Source organism: Anser brachyrhynchus (genome assembly GCF_964034855.1).
Source record: "Anser brachyrhynchus genome assembly, chromosome: 3".
Lineage (NCBI taxonomy): Eukaryota > Metazoa > Chordata > Aves > Anseriformes > Anatidae > Anser > Anser brachyrhynchus.
This window is the reverse complement of record NC_137696.1, coordinates 67,464,486-67,478,667: the sequence shown is the minus strand read 5'-3', so window position 1 is coordinate 67,478,667 and position 14,182 is coordinate 67,464,486. Positions and strand designations below refer to the sequence as shown.

At 38.1% G+C, this 14,182-nt stretch overlaps 1 protein-coding gene across 16 annotated transcripts in view; it reads left to right on the top strand.

The window, feature by feature from the left end:
* The window catches only part of L3MBTL3 (L3MBTL histone methyl-lysine binding protein 3), an 88,177-nt gene that overhangs the window by 37,948 nt on the left and 36,047 nt on the right, over positions 1 to 14,182 (top strand). For all 16 annotated transcript variants that reach the window (XM_080583860.1, XM_080583864.1, XM_080583861.1 and 13 more), the window contains 4 exons: positions 70 to 205; positions 4,601 to 4,692; positions 5,238 to 5,389; positions 13,650 to 13,726. In XM_080583860.1, coding sequence (XP_080439986.1) covers positions 70 to 205; positions 4,601 to 4,692; positions 5,238 to 5,389; positions 13,650 to 13,726 — 457 coding nt within the window. The remainder of the gene's footprint in view (positions 1 to 69; positions 206 to 4,600; positions 4,693 to 5,237; positions 5,390 to 13,649; positions 13,727 to 14,182) is intronic.

Here is a 14,182-nt window from a genome sequence, read left to right as displayed (position 1 = left end):
AGAAACTGTTATGTGTAGGGCAGATATCTTAAATCTTATGTATTGTATGTTGTACATTCTTGCTTTTAGGTTTGTGGCTACAGAATACGACTCCATTTTGATGGATACCCAGATTGTTATGATTTCTGGGTGAATGCTGATTCTTCAGACATTCATCCTGTTGGATGGTGTGAAAAAACAGGTCACAAGCTTCACCCACCTAAAGGTATTGTTTAGTTTGAAATGTGTGCACTTTTTATAGCTCTCTGATTGAGACTATCTATGTAATGCTGTAGGTTTTTTATCAGAAATGTTTTTGTTCTTTTAGTCAGAATATTGGAACATGGCAAATTAGATTCTGCCTTAAGTCTTGAGGTTGAAATCCTACCTTTTTTATTCAGTGAAAATTCAGGGAACACAAGAAATAAAACAAACCAGAAAAGTCATTCATAAGGCATTAGGAAAGAAAGTTAAGAAACAAAAGTAGTCCCCAAATGAATGCTTATTGCAAGTAAACTAGCAGCATCCTGGTGACATGTATGCTTAAAGAGAGGTCTCACAGGCAACTGAGAATCCTTTAGCAGAGGGTCTCAGGACATTTTCATTTTTACATGTTAACAACATACATACTTTGGCATAGACTAATGATGATTGTGTGCTTTTGCCTCAAAGATTAAGCTTAGGGAGACAGAAATAGGAATGACCAGAGCAGGAGGGAGAAAACAGTGTAAAGATTACAACCTGAAAAGGTAATTTGTACATAGCTTATATAAATGGCATACATCTATTGAAATATTTGGAACTCGCTTCTTTAAATATTCCATTTAAGGTTATGTAACTATTTTCTTTTGGTGGATAGAGGGCATCTGCACTGAACAGTACTATGACAAAATGGACAAATAGACTCCCTTTTTGGGAGGGAATGGAGTAAACAGGGTTAAAGGGAGCATGTCCTGGACACAGGAGAATAAGAAATTAATGGGGTGTTTTGACATACAGATGGTAGGACTGTATAGTTATGAAGTCTGCAGAATGATGATTGCACAGAGTCAGAAGATGCATTCTAGAGAATTAAAAAACTGTGGATGCAAGTGTTCAGGTGTGAAAAGTGAGAGTAAAGCCACTGAAAATATATGGGCCGAAGGCTTACCAGTGTGAGAGAAGATGGCATTTCTGCAGCTGAGCCTTGTAGGAAGGAGCATGGACTGCAGCTCCTTTGAGAACTCCACAAGCCTCTTGCTGGCTCCAGGGCAAGAGTGTTCCATACTGCCACTTGAGTACATGACCTTTCTTTGGATCATAGTTCTGCATAACTAGCTATGTAGAAATAGCAATTTCTTGAACATAAATCAGATTTTCTCAGAAGGCTGGCCTTCACTGTAGTGATGTGTAGCAAATGAGTTACAGAGTGATTGATGTTATTAGAGCAAGCTTTGTAAGTTTAAGTTTAGTTTATTTTTTCACCACACTGAACCAGTGGATAGCTCTTTTTACTTGGGAAAGTCCTGGAGCCTATCAGAGGTATTGAGGGAGATAAGGAAATACGGAAGTACTTGTCAGGAATCTGGTTGTCATCCTGCACAGCTATGTAATCCTGCTACCCCCAAGAACATATTCCTGCTTTTAAATAACAAGATCATTCTCTGGTATTTTTGTTCAAGACCAGCAAAGTATGTTGCCCTTTGTGTAGCTTGGCTCCTTTGCTTCACCTCAGCAGTAATCTCTTCGATTATTGATGAGGTGTGGTTCCTGAAACCTGCTCTTGTACTTGTGGGACTTCTTCCATTGTCCCAGTGCAAGCTTAGCTTGCATGTGGGATGGAAGAGGAATGGGAGAGAACAAGCGGTACTGTACATTGGAAGGAGGTGGGAGGAATTGGCCATTCGTCAGTTAAAGATATTTTTCTAGTTTTGCAGCAGGAGGTCTTTCATTGCTTATGTTTTACTGACATTTGTGGAGTTCTGTTATTCCAAGCAAAGGGAGTTCAGTTTGAGGTTGTTGGAGGGTTTTTTTGCGTGTTTTTATTGGGTTTTGAGGAAAACCAGATTTTTTTCATGTATAGTACATTTTTGTGTCCTCTGAAACTTCTTATGTCTAGTAGATCAACAGATAGGTGGGCAGATTGCTTATATTTTGCTGTGGTATTACATTTTAACAGTGCTTTCTATTTGGTGCCCATTGCAGATTGTACTGACACTAAAGCTAATACCTGTTACAGCAGTTTGCTTGGGGCACTGCATCGTATATAAAATACTACTTCACAGAACTCAAACGTTTCCAGAAACATATGTAGTCCTAATGATGGTGTAGTTTCATAGATTCTTGAAAACAAAATTTCACTGACAAATGATTAAGAAGAATGATCAAAGTGAGAAGAATTTTCAGATTCGCAGAAGATGAAAATGTATTGCTGTATTACAAAAAAAACAAGACTGTTACCTAGTTAACAAATTATGTAAATCCAGTTAACAATTGCATTTTGTGCTTTTGAATTGACTGGGAATTAATGAAGCCTGTGGTTTTAATTAGTGAACACTCTTCTATATCTACAGTGGCTTGATCAAATTGACCTTCAGTCCTTTCTTGAGTGATAGGTAATGTAGGAGGTAGAGATATTCCTTTCTTACGTGGTGACTAGAAGACCCATGCTGTCCAGAAACTGTCTACGAACACAAATTTATTTTCCTTGAGCTTTGGCCCAATACCAGTACCTGATCCTATTGCAGATGCAGTAGGTGAGAGTTTTGTCTACTGTGAGTTGGGAGTTGTCTACTGTGAGCTTTGAGTTAGGTCTGAATTTTCTCTAAAATGCTAAGGAAGAATTAAAGCCTTTATACCAACCACAATGCTTTAAGAATGGTTTTGGCTGGTCTACAGCTATAGTGCATTAATACAAGAGGCAGGGAGAGTATAATGAAAAGTATCGTTATTTGTACTTGGAGATTAATTTCTTTTAGCTAATATTTAAAATTAAAACAGGCATGTGGAGAGACTGAAGTTAAGGATTCATTACTTGTGGTGTCTTGGAAAATATGAGATTCTCAGAAGGTTACATGGAGCTATTGTAGTCTGTGGCATATTCGAATAACACTTTAAATAGTCAAAAGGTGACACATTTCAATTGTTAAAGCAATCACTCACTGAAATTGGTGGTGTTTTGGGTCTTGTTTTACTGGATTGTAACATACAAACTAAAATAGATGTGCCTAAAGCTTATTTAACAGAATAAAGGAAGAAGGCTCTGTGTGCTTACAGCTCTTCATTGTTGCTTTAGTGATCAGATGTACGTGCAGTTTAATGTGAATTATTTATGAAGTTCTATATATTATTAATTATTTTACTTTTTCCATAAGAAAATATTAGAAGAGGCAAACTGTCAACAGAAGTTTGGATTTCTTTCCAAGTACTGTTCTTTCCAAGCATAGAATAAAAAGTATGGAAAATGCGTGTAGGGTTCTGTGGCATCCATGGTATAAGCAACTGTTTCAATATAACCTAAGGAGTTTGTTTTAAAGCTAATTGTGGTCATACTGTTTCAGTGGTAACCTGAGGGTTTAGTAGGGTAGAGTCTGTTGGAAGTGGAAGGTTCTTTTCTTAGACTGACTGGCATAGCTAGAAAAGCTTTGGGGCCTTTGTTGGTTCTGAAATCCAAGACACAGACTGAAAAGCCACAGGAGAGAGCACTTGCTCTGAGCTTGTTGGTTGTGTGTGTGTCAGCCAGAACATCAGAGGAAAGTTTGTGGGTAGCTGCAGGGCAGAAAGAACAGAGGTGGCGAGGTGTGGTTTTCATGGGGAAAGAGAGGCGGCTAGTAGCCTGTGCTACTTGGAGAGTTTTGTTGGATGGGAGGGAGATTACAGTATGAAACTGTTATCTTACTGAGATTGTGATTTTTGATACCTGGTAGAATTGCGCGTTTCAGTTGCTAGGCTTCCCTTAAATATTGCTCTGCACCTCAAGGACCTCCATGTCCTTTGGCAGTCAGGACTCTGAGGTCAGAGATCAAGGACAGAGCAGTAATTTTTTAAGAAACGTTCCCTGCATTGTTTTGAAGGTTAAATTGAAACTGAGCTGAAGTCTCCTGAGCTGTTGCTCAGTGCTTCATTTATATGTCTACTCTTCCTCCTAGATGAAGATTAGGAACAGTTTAAATGTCACTCCTAGCCAACTACAGGAAACTAATAATGTGAAGCAGTATTTTTTTCAGTTAGCATAAAGAAATCTTGACATTTCTGTAAGGAAGCTCAACCAGCACTAAATAAAGAACGTTATTCCTCTTTGTAATACCAGATGCACAAATAAGAATAGAGGAACTTCATCAGCTTTCTTTTGAACTCTGTAAGCTACTCTACAGTGTGTCCAGCTTCTTCAGCTTCTAGTAATCCAAAATAGTGAACCCTTAGAGACTCATTGAGTTCATATTAGGATAAAAATAATAATTAGTTTTAAAGTAATTTTTTCTTATGTAGTTTATATAAAAATAAAATAAGTAATTAACAGTGAATAAGCTTTTCGGTTTTAAAATTGTAAGAAACAGTCCAGAACTGGACGGAAAAATAATTTCTACTTCTTTCATATCATGCCCATCTTACTTCATGACATTCCTTTATGGCCCTTATTTAGGATATAAGGAAGAAGAATTCAGCTGGCCCTCATATCTAAAGGCGTGCAAGGCTCAAGCAGCTCCCAAATCTCTGTTTGAAAACCAGAATACAGTAAGTACTCATTTGTTACTGGTGGTATGGAAAGTTGTTAGTGGGCTCATGTGTCTGGTAGACTTACGGCACATTTCAGTGATGGCTGACCTGAGACCTGTAAATATTTAAATTTAAACAAATGCAGTAATAATCTTCATTTCAGTTCACCTCTGCAATTCTCATTCATTATTTTCTTTTCTGAATCTGTTTAAGTATCTGATATATTCCGAAATGGTATATTAAATGAATCTCAATAATTGTTGTTACTACTGTGTCTCACATCATACTGTTGTGGAACAAGCAATCTTTCAGAGGGAGTGTCTGAGACAGAGTCAAAAGCAACATGTTTAAATTTAGCAGCATGATCAGTACTTTTTTATTTCATAAATCGTGAGTGTCTCTGTGTTTGAGCATCTCTCGTGTCAACTAATTAAGCTGCTGCCACTCTGTTGGAGAAGCTAATTGGGAAACTTAGAAATGACATGAATATATTGATTGTGGACACTGGGGAGATTTCTGGATTTACAGTATTTATCTTTAATTAAATGTCTTTCTCTATGTAGACAGTGATTCCATCGGGATTTCGAGTAGGGATGAAGCTGGAAGCCGTAGACAAAAAGAACCCTACATTCATTTGTGTTGCTACGGTAACAGACATGGTGGACAATCGTTTTCTGGTTCATTTTGACAACTGGGATGAGAGTTACGACTACTGGTATGATGTTTTTGTTTTGTATCCTAGTGAGATGTATCAGAAATGTGTTAGCTTTAAGCAGTATTTTCTGTGATAGTTTCCAGACTGTGCATACAGTTACCATACCAACTTTTGCTAGATTTGTAATCATGGCCACCAGAGTGTGTCTCAGTGGTAGACCGGATGAATCAAATTTCCCTTGTCGGGTTGCATGTGAAAAATTTTCAGAGATGGTACTGAGTGAGTGTTTTCACGTGGTGCTACATCTAGATCTGCGGATTAATTTCTCATTTCAATTACATAGTGTAGCTGAGGTTAATGTCTTTAGTGAAGAATACGCAACATGATAATGTGACTGTACTTAGAATTAAATTTATGCATAATTGTAAATTGAAAGAAAGGCTTACCCTCGTGAGGTTCTTGGTCCATTACGTTGTTCAGCTTGGACCTTAGACATTAGTGTAATGTATCAGGATGGTAGCAAAATCTGGTTTTCATCTTTTGCTTTTTGTGTTCCTCTGAAAACTGGGACTCTGGTATCCTGCCATGTATTGGAGATGACGTTTCTGCATATTGTATGGTGGAGGGACTTTTCATAGTCAGTGGAAGCAGCAGGACATGTTATAACCATAGAGATCCTGAAAGAAATTCAGACTTTGGCTGTCACAGCACAGGTTTTTATTTACACTTGCATGGTCTTGTGGTGGGTCATCTAGAGCAAAGTAGTGTATCTTACATTCTTTTAAGAGTAAATTACTACAGAACAGGTAGATCATTGTAAGGCTGCATCTTGGCTTCTGCAGTGGCAATTTAATGGTATAACTTGTAAAAATGAATGAAGAAAGCTTTTTTAATCTGTACTTGATGACAACTTGGGTACTGTGTCAGTGAGAATGATGTGAAACTGTTCTCTAACTTCAAAACTTTGTGAGTCTGTCTCTTGAAATAATAATTGTATGGGCTACATGACAAATAAGCTGTAGGAGAAGTAAGTTATTAAAACAGCAGCGAGCAGGCATTTCAGGGAAGTCAAGAACTGAGTAACAAGATGATAGGCCATACCACTCAAAGACTGGAAAGATTAGTGATTATCTCCATAACAAAGTAACACAGTGCATAAATTTCCTCTACAAAGTAGCAGGAGATTGGGGAGTGGTAATAGGTGTTCTGAATTTCCAGATATGTCAGTGCTCATGGATAACAGTTATGCCATTAATCAATAATGAAAACAACATTTGGGCAAGGCTTTTAAGGCAAATGAACTCAATGTAATATAACAGTTTGTTCAGAGGTAGCATAGGTATCTATAAAGCATTGCAGACATTGCATACACTGAATTTCAGGCACAGTAATATTCTTATGTCAGCAGGCCTCCCACTTTGTGTTGTTGTAACTGAGAACAGAAGTGAATAGAGGAGGAAGGAAAGAAAATATTATGAAAGAATAGTGAATGAAGATAGCATTGGAACATCTGACCGAATGAGAACCTGTAAATGCATCCTGAATGCATCCCACTTGTATTTTGAATCTTAGATACCAGGTTTATAGAGGCCTTAAAATATCTTGGGTGCGTAAACTTCACATCTACCAATTAGAGTCTCTAACTAAAAATGGAAGGTCATGTTGGGATTACCCAGAATGGAGGGCCTCACAGTCTTCCTGCACCTGCATGTAAATTTCTATCTCAGAATTGTAATGATTTCAGTGAGGAAAAATTATATATGTCATGTAGTTGAGGATTTTCAAACAAGTACCTTTCTTTTCTGGATTATTTTCAAACAAGCTCCTTTCTTTCCTATATACTTTCTGCGGGTTAGTTTGGGTAAATTGAACTTTTTCATTAACTACACAAATTCTTTCCTTTTCTTGAATAAGTGAAAAAACTTGGTTGCTTAAATTTACTAGATTTCAGGAAACAGAAATATATTACCATGGCCTAAGCTTTTTAGACTTGAGGCTTTCAGCCGGAAGATAGTTTGCCTGAATTTTCCCTGAACATTAGAAAACACGTTAATGATTGAGAATAAATACCCTACATTGAACTAGCCATTGTTACAGCTCTTTAATGTATTGTGGTGATACTTCCAGGGTATTATAAATTCCATTAAATTGTCTTTTGACAGTGGATTTTAAGGGGAAGAATAGTGAACAAAATGGACAGATTTAAGCCTTACATTCAGGAAGGAGAATTTGGGTCTGTCTGTATTCCATAAGTCTTCTGGTTCTTTCCATCTGTGCTATCTTTTTTGATGAAACAAATAATGCTTCTTTGACAGCCAAATACATTCACTCCAAGGGGAGTTTCCAAATGCTCTTAAGGTTGGACTAAATCTGGAAGTAGCATTTGGATATCTACCCAAAGTAGTCTTTGGTTATCTCTATGAATTAATTGTAGGTCCTCGCTGGCTTTCAGTCCTCATTCTCTTACATCTCTGTTTACATGCAGATACAAAGCGTAAGCTTCCTTATACTTTGGTGACAAAACCTGAAGCAGTCAGAGCTTTAGCAGGACGAGAAGCTGTACTAGCTTGTTGCTGCTGGCCCTCAGGAGAGATTGAGCAGTGGCAGTGCTGAGGGTGCTGCAGCCCATTCTTGCAGGGTCAGAGGGCTCTGGCTGCCCTAATACGCTGCCTGGTCTGAGCATCCCCTGCAGAAGAAGCGCTTTGGGTCAGCTTTTGGGATCAGTTTATCAGGCATGTGGGAAAATATGGCATCCCGTGCTTCACTCACTGTTCTCTTCCATCTGTTTTTCCCTCAGGAAGTTTTGAATCACATTTAATTATCTGAATCATTGTCTTATCTGGGTGAGTTTTGGAACAGGCTGGATTTTGGTGCAAGACTAAATAAGAGGCCAGTTCAGCTCTCCACCAACATCTGCAACTTTGCTAATAGTAAAGTCCTTAAAAGTTGTGCTCTGCTTGTGTCTTTTTTGAGATAATTAACTTTGCCGCACTCTTTCTTTGAAATCTTTTTGAGGGGGTTATAATAAACCAAAAAGAAGATAAAACAGTCTTAAAGAATTGTGAGTTATACTACATGCTTTTAACTATTTAAATAGATAATGCGTGATTCTAGAGCTGTAAATTTTTTTGCAAATCACCATGCAGCTGTCTTATCATTAGATTTTCAATGGATAACATGATAATGTGGCTTGCTAGACCACCTCTGTATGTATGCAATAACCTCATGATTCACATTTTGAGAAGTCCTGACCTAAAATGGTACCTGCTTTATACTTGTTAATGATGAAGTATTCTCACTTATGCACTAGATGGGGCTGCAGGATGATTTCTGCATTTTTCTTTTTTTCTTTCTTTTTTCTTTTTTTTTTTTCTACATAGTTAGATGGACTGAAATCTCATAATCAAGAAGTTGTATAAGTAATGTTCCTTAAGTAATGTTCCGGAGGGCATAATATTATTTATGCATGTAATGCATGTGTGCATGAATGTTATTTGGTAGATAACATTTCCATTACAGATTCTATCTATGTTTAATAAAGTGAAAATCAAAATACCAGAAGATTTGTTTCACCAAAAGGGAAAATCAGAAATTATTTCAAAACAGAAAACAGGTATAACACATACAGCTTGTTTTAAAGAAAATGCTGATTACTAAATAAGAATTCTGTTCAAATCTTCAGGTGGAGACCCGTGTGGGAAAACGTTTTCCTAAAAGTATTGAATATTCTTCTTTTTAACAGCCAGCATTATCATCTGTCTCTCTTGATCTGAATTTAATGAGCTGTATATATGAAACAGGTTTCTGGGGAAATGTAACAGGACAGCTGAAAGTGAGCAATAGAGAAACACTAATTCTTCTTAGCTGAGTCTATCATCCGGACGTGCTCTCCTGCCATGAGTTAGGGATCGTACCACTGCAGACACGTTCCTTTTGTGGAGAGGGCTGAACACTCCAGGGGCTCACAGTCAGACTGCCCTCAGCTGTTTTATTGTGGGAAGCTGTGAACAGCAGAGCTTCTTCCTGTCTTTTCACATCATGTAGCTCTTTTCTGTGTTGACCTCTTTTGTAGGACGCAGTTAGGCCGTCCATAACCTAGCCGAGTTGCTGTCTGTTCTGTGTGAACCCTGTGTGGTTCAGCTGGCTCTCTGCTGCTTTTGGGTCCTCTTCAGTTGCTGGATTAGCTTCATTTCCAGTATAGATAATAGATGTCTTCTGTCTGCGTGCTCCCACAAGACAGAAGGAATTGGTTGTTAGTGGTATAAATTGTGTGAACTTTATAATCTTGCTCTGTGAATTGAATATGCCTGTGTCACAACTCCGCTGCTGCAGTCCAGGCAGAGGTGGCTGCAGAGGTGCAAAGTTCTGCAGCTCCTGCCAGTGGTGGCAGCCTTCTGGGCCTAGTGGGCACAGTCAGAATTCAGGGATCATCAAGTGTGTGAGCTGGGTGTTCTGTGATCTGTTTTGGAGTAAAGGAGCTAAAAATCTGTGGGACGCTGCAAATTGATTGTGAAAAGTCAGAATAGCCTTGGGCGTTCGAGCTGACAAGTCATGGGCTTAGGCTGACAGACTGTAGCTGCTCTTCCAAACTAGATACATATGTCCATGAAATAACACACATTAAAGCACGATAGCTTTGCTTTAAATTGTGTGTGATTTTTACTGATCTCTAGTTTGTATTGTTAAATGGACTGTTAGAAGCTGGAAGGCTGTGTGAAATCAGTATGCAAAGATGGGCTGTATGAACTGTTTTTGCTGGAACAGTGCCACTGTTTTTTTGTTTTTGTTTTTTTTTTTTTTATGAGGCCACCTTGGTTACAAAAGCTTCTTATAGGCTCATCTGTAATGACCATATTTTCTGGTAAAGCAAATCAAAATGCTACAGATACTTTATAACACTATTTTGCTGTGCTCTTCTGTCTGGCATTCATTGCTACACATTCTGTGTTAACTCCTATTGCTGAACTGTCAGAGCATCTTCCCGTAGTGCATCTTCCATTGTGACAGACCTTCTTCAGTCTTCAAGGCAAGAAGTGTGTGAAGTGGCATTTGCTATGCAGAATTTTGTAAACATGTGTGTTCAAACTGTATGCTTGAAGAAGCAAAACTGAAGAAATGCATTCAGGAAGTCCTGACAAGTGTTTTTACACATTTAATCCATTGCTGTAAGCAAATGCTGGTAATACCATAGTGGCTTGTGAGCTTGGGTCTTGATCCCAAGTTTAACTCTGGAGACTTTGAAAGTAATTTGTGGACTTTACTCCAAAACATTCCATAAAGTAATACAGGTACACCCTTCCAGTGTGGAAGGATGCCCTGTCTGGGTAAATACTTCCATGAAATAGTCTCATTTTAAGAAAGATAGAATAGAGAAATGCTGTCCCCTTGCTCTTTGGCCTCTCTTCACAGTTACTGTAAAGAGAAGGGAAGAAGAAAGAGGGAACATGAAGCATTCACTTTTTTTTCTGATTTGTTCAGGGCAAAGCATTTCTAGAAGTCAGAGTGAGTGCTGAGTTTCAACAACGCAAAATAATCATAAAAGTCCTTTTCATTCCTTTTATTAATGGTACTTTCTGTTATTTAGAAAGTATTTGGTGCAATACTATAAATACCATATAGATACAGTACGGCTTTGTATATTGTAGAAGGACAAAAGGCTGGTATTCTTGATGTGTGTTGAATCCTTGGCTATTGTCAGAGCCATCACAGAGTCTATCAAAGGCAGGTTTTATCTGCTGGAAGGTGATTCGTTTGGCGTTATTACAAAGAAATATGAGCACAACAGTTTCGAACATAAAGCCACAAGATAGCTGTAGTAGATTGGCTAATATTTTTCAGCATTACTATACGCCTTTTAGGTACAAGGCTACAGGAGTGCTTGTTGTAAGACTGGTTTTGAGACACCCAGCTTGCATTTCTGTTGTTGAAATACATCTGTACTGAATTTTAGACATTGTTGTGTAAAATTGCTTTTCAGATTTTTATTTAAAAGTTTAACATTTTGTGTATTCTAAATATGGCGTGCTCCTTCATTTTTCTTTTATGCAGCACAGGCTCAAAATTACAACATGATAATTGCCCAGGGTTCATTCTGCAGTCTCTTCTGTGCTGCTTCCTTCTGCAGTCCTTACAACATGCTTCTGTTCAAGGTCTGCAGAACTATCATTTTGACCTATGCGTAAAGACATTAGGGTTCTTGCTAATTTACCTTCATCATCGTTTTGTTTCATACACAGTTCTTTGTACTCTCTTGGATATTACAGATTATTAATATGCAGTGTTTTTAAAAATATCAATTAGCTATTAGCTAATTAGCTCCCTGCTAATGGAGGGAGAGAACGGCATATGAACTTCCAGCCAATACTTTCAAGGTAGATGCAGATAGTGATTCAGTTACAACACTTAGTGAGAACAGACCCACTGCTCATGTATTTTGCATTAGTAACTCCTGGGCTGGAGGGAAAAAGGCAAGAATATCTGTTAATCTCCAGTCTAGTGGTTGAAACATTGACTTCAGAGAGATTAAATAGAAACTGAATCACAATGACTGTTGCAATATTTTATGCAAAGATCATCCTATATACTAAGTAGATGCCTTTATGCATGGATGCTCTCTGCATGGCTTCTTTTCTCAGTAAATATTTGCTTTGCAAAGTACTTGGAACGCAGCATTCCTTCAGTAGCAGGGAGAGACGATGTTTCTATTTACATCGCTTAAGCCCAGTCTAAAGCCTGTTTCTTGAGCCCACCTTTGGGGAATGAGGAATGAAATCCTTAACTACTTCAACTTCCATAGACAAGCATGCAGGGTGGTGCAGCTACCTCTCCGTTTGGCTGTGTTGTGTGCAATGTCCATCATGGTATGTTGTATGGCGCCTTGGTCTCCTGGGCAGGTCACAGCATCACTGCTCAGAACAAGGTTTGTTGGCCCTAGAGTGAGTTGAGACTCAGGGCTTGCAGCCACTGTGAGATGGAAATGCTTCCAGGATTCCCTAAAAGAGGACAGGCACGTTTCTAGGAGTATATAGCGTCAGCTACAGAAGCTGACCTTTAGGGTTAGGCAATAGTGGAAGTTAGGCAATAGTGGAAGTTACACTTACGCAGTGGATACAGTGCTCTGTAATATTGGATATTACGGTAGTCTTCCTCACTGTGTTTGCTGCTTGAACCCATTTCTTGAGCATGCTTAGACCATCTCTTTCTTTCTTACCTTGTTATTCCAATTTAACCATGCATACTAAGCTAAGTCATTTACACATCCAAAGACGTGCATACCATGAGTTCCTCACCTATTCTTTGCAGCACATCCTCCAGGCCTAAATTATTATCTTGCCCCCCTCCCCCATCCTGGGATACAATTCCGGATGGTCTTACAGATAAGGCTGACTAATTAGTGAGTAACATAGTATCAGACATACAAAGTTTCTAGTCTTCCTCCTATCTAACTAAGCACAGTAAAATATTGCAAATTTGGTTCTATTATTCTATCAGGGAGAGAACTTCTGACTCGGTATCACCAGCACATCAGCTGTAGTTCGCCCTGCCTGTTAGTCTTCTGTGGTTCTTGTGTTGCACCATAGGCAATGGCACTTGTGCAAAATTTGATGCACATAATAGAAAATACAGGAATTGTTAGTCTCTTCAGTGAAAGAATTTGATCAGCCTTCTTAGGGCAATTTACAGTCTTGGTTCACTGATTAGTCCTGGATTCTTTCATGCAGTTTGAGGTCTAAAATGGTATTTTATTCTCTTTTGCTGACAGTTTCTCACAGACTTCTTTTCTTGTGTGCTGCTGGGTTGTAATAACATGTTCATAGCTCCATTTAAACCACTTAGAATCTCATATTGAATTTTTGCTTGCTATTGTCAGCCTATTGCAGTTGTGCATGATTTTCGAATCTGCTTCCAGGTGAACTCAGATCATTAATCAAAGTCTTTAAACTTTTGGTTCACAGTTTGGGTCTTGGCATTGGAAAACCCCACCTATCTGATAGTTTAGTGTGTTCTTGTAACCAAGCAACATGTTTCTACCAAGAGTCTGAATTTTTCAGGTCTAGCATTATAGCTTCCCAATAGAGGTCTACCACTGACTTAGTAGACTTGTTTTATTGACCTTTCAGTGAAATTTTTAATAAAGCCTTATGCCTGTTTAGGTAGTAACAAAGTCAGTGTTAAATGTGTTCATGTCTTCACTGTTAGCAGTTTAAGTGTAAGTTGAATATATCATAAGTTATTTAGAATTTGTTAATTCTTTTTAGCATATACTGTTTTATAAGCGTAATAGGATGTCTGAAGAACTGTGTTATTTTTTCTTTCCCAGGTGTGAGGCAGCTAGCCCCCATATTCATCCAGTTGGATGGTGTAAAGAGCATAAAAGAACTCTCATCACCCCGCCAGGTTTGTATCATACTACACATCTGAAGGATTTAAGGAAGTTATAGCCACCTAGGAGAATTATGTCTTACAATAAGGCTATTGCTACCTCTCCTGAATTTTTCTTTCTGTAATTAAGAATTGGTATTGCTAGTTTAGTTTTTACAGGACATAATTTACTCAGAACAGAGGTACAATATAATTTTGTTATTAAGTATGCACATGTATGTTGCTTTAATAGAGAAATCTATCCAAGAAAGATACTCATTGAAATCTGAACAACTTTGTATTTTTGGCTGAATGTATTCACTTATTGTGATGCTTACATTGTGAGAATTCTAGGTGTGTGAGATTATTGTGTATGAAAAACAACTTAATGTGAACTAAATATGTATGATAATGCATGGATGAGAACATTGCCTTGTCTGATCAAGGAGTCAAACTTTTAAGGGCTCTTTGGAAGAGAGGAAAACAGTGAGA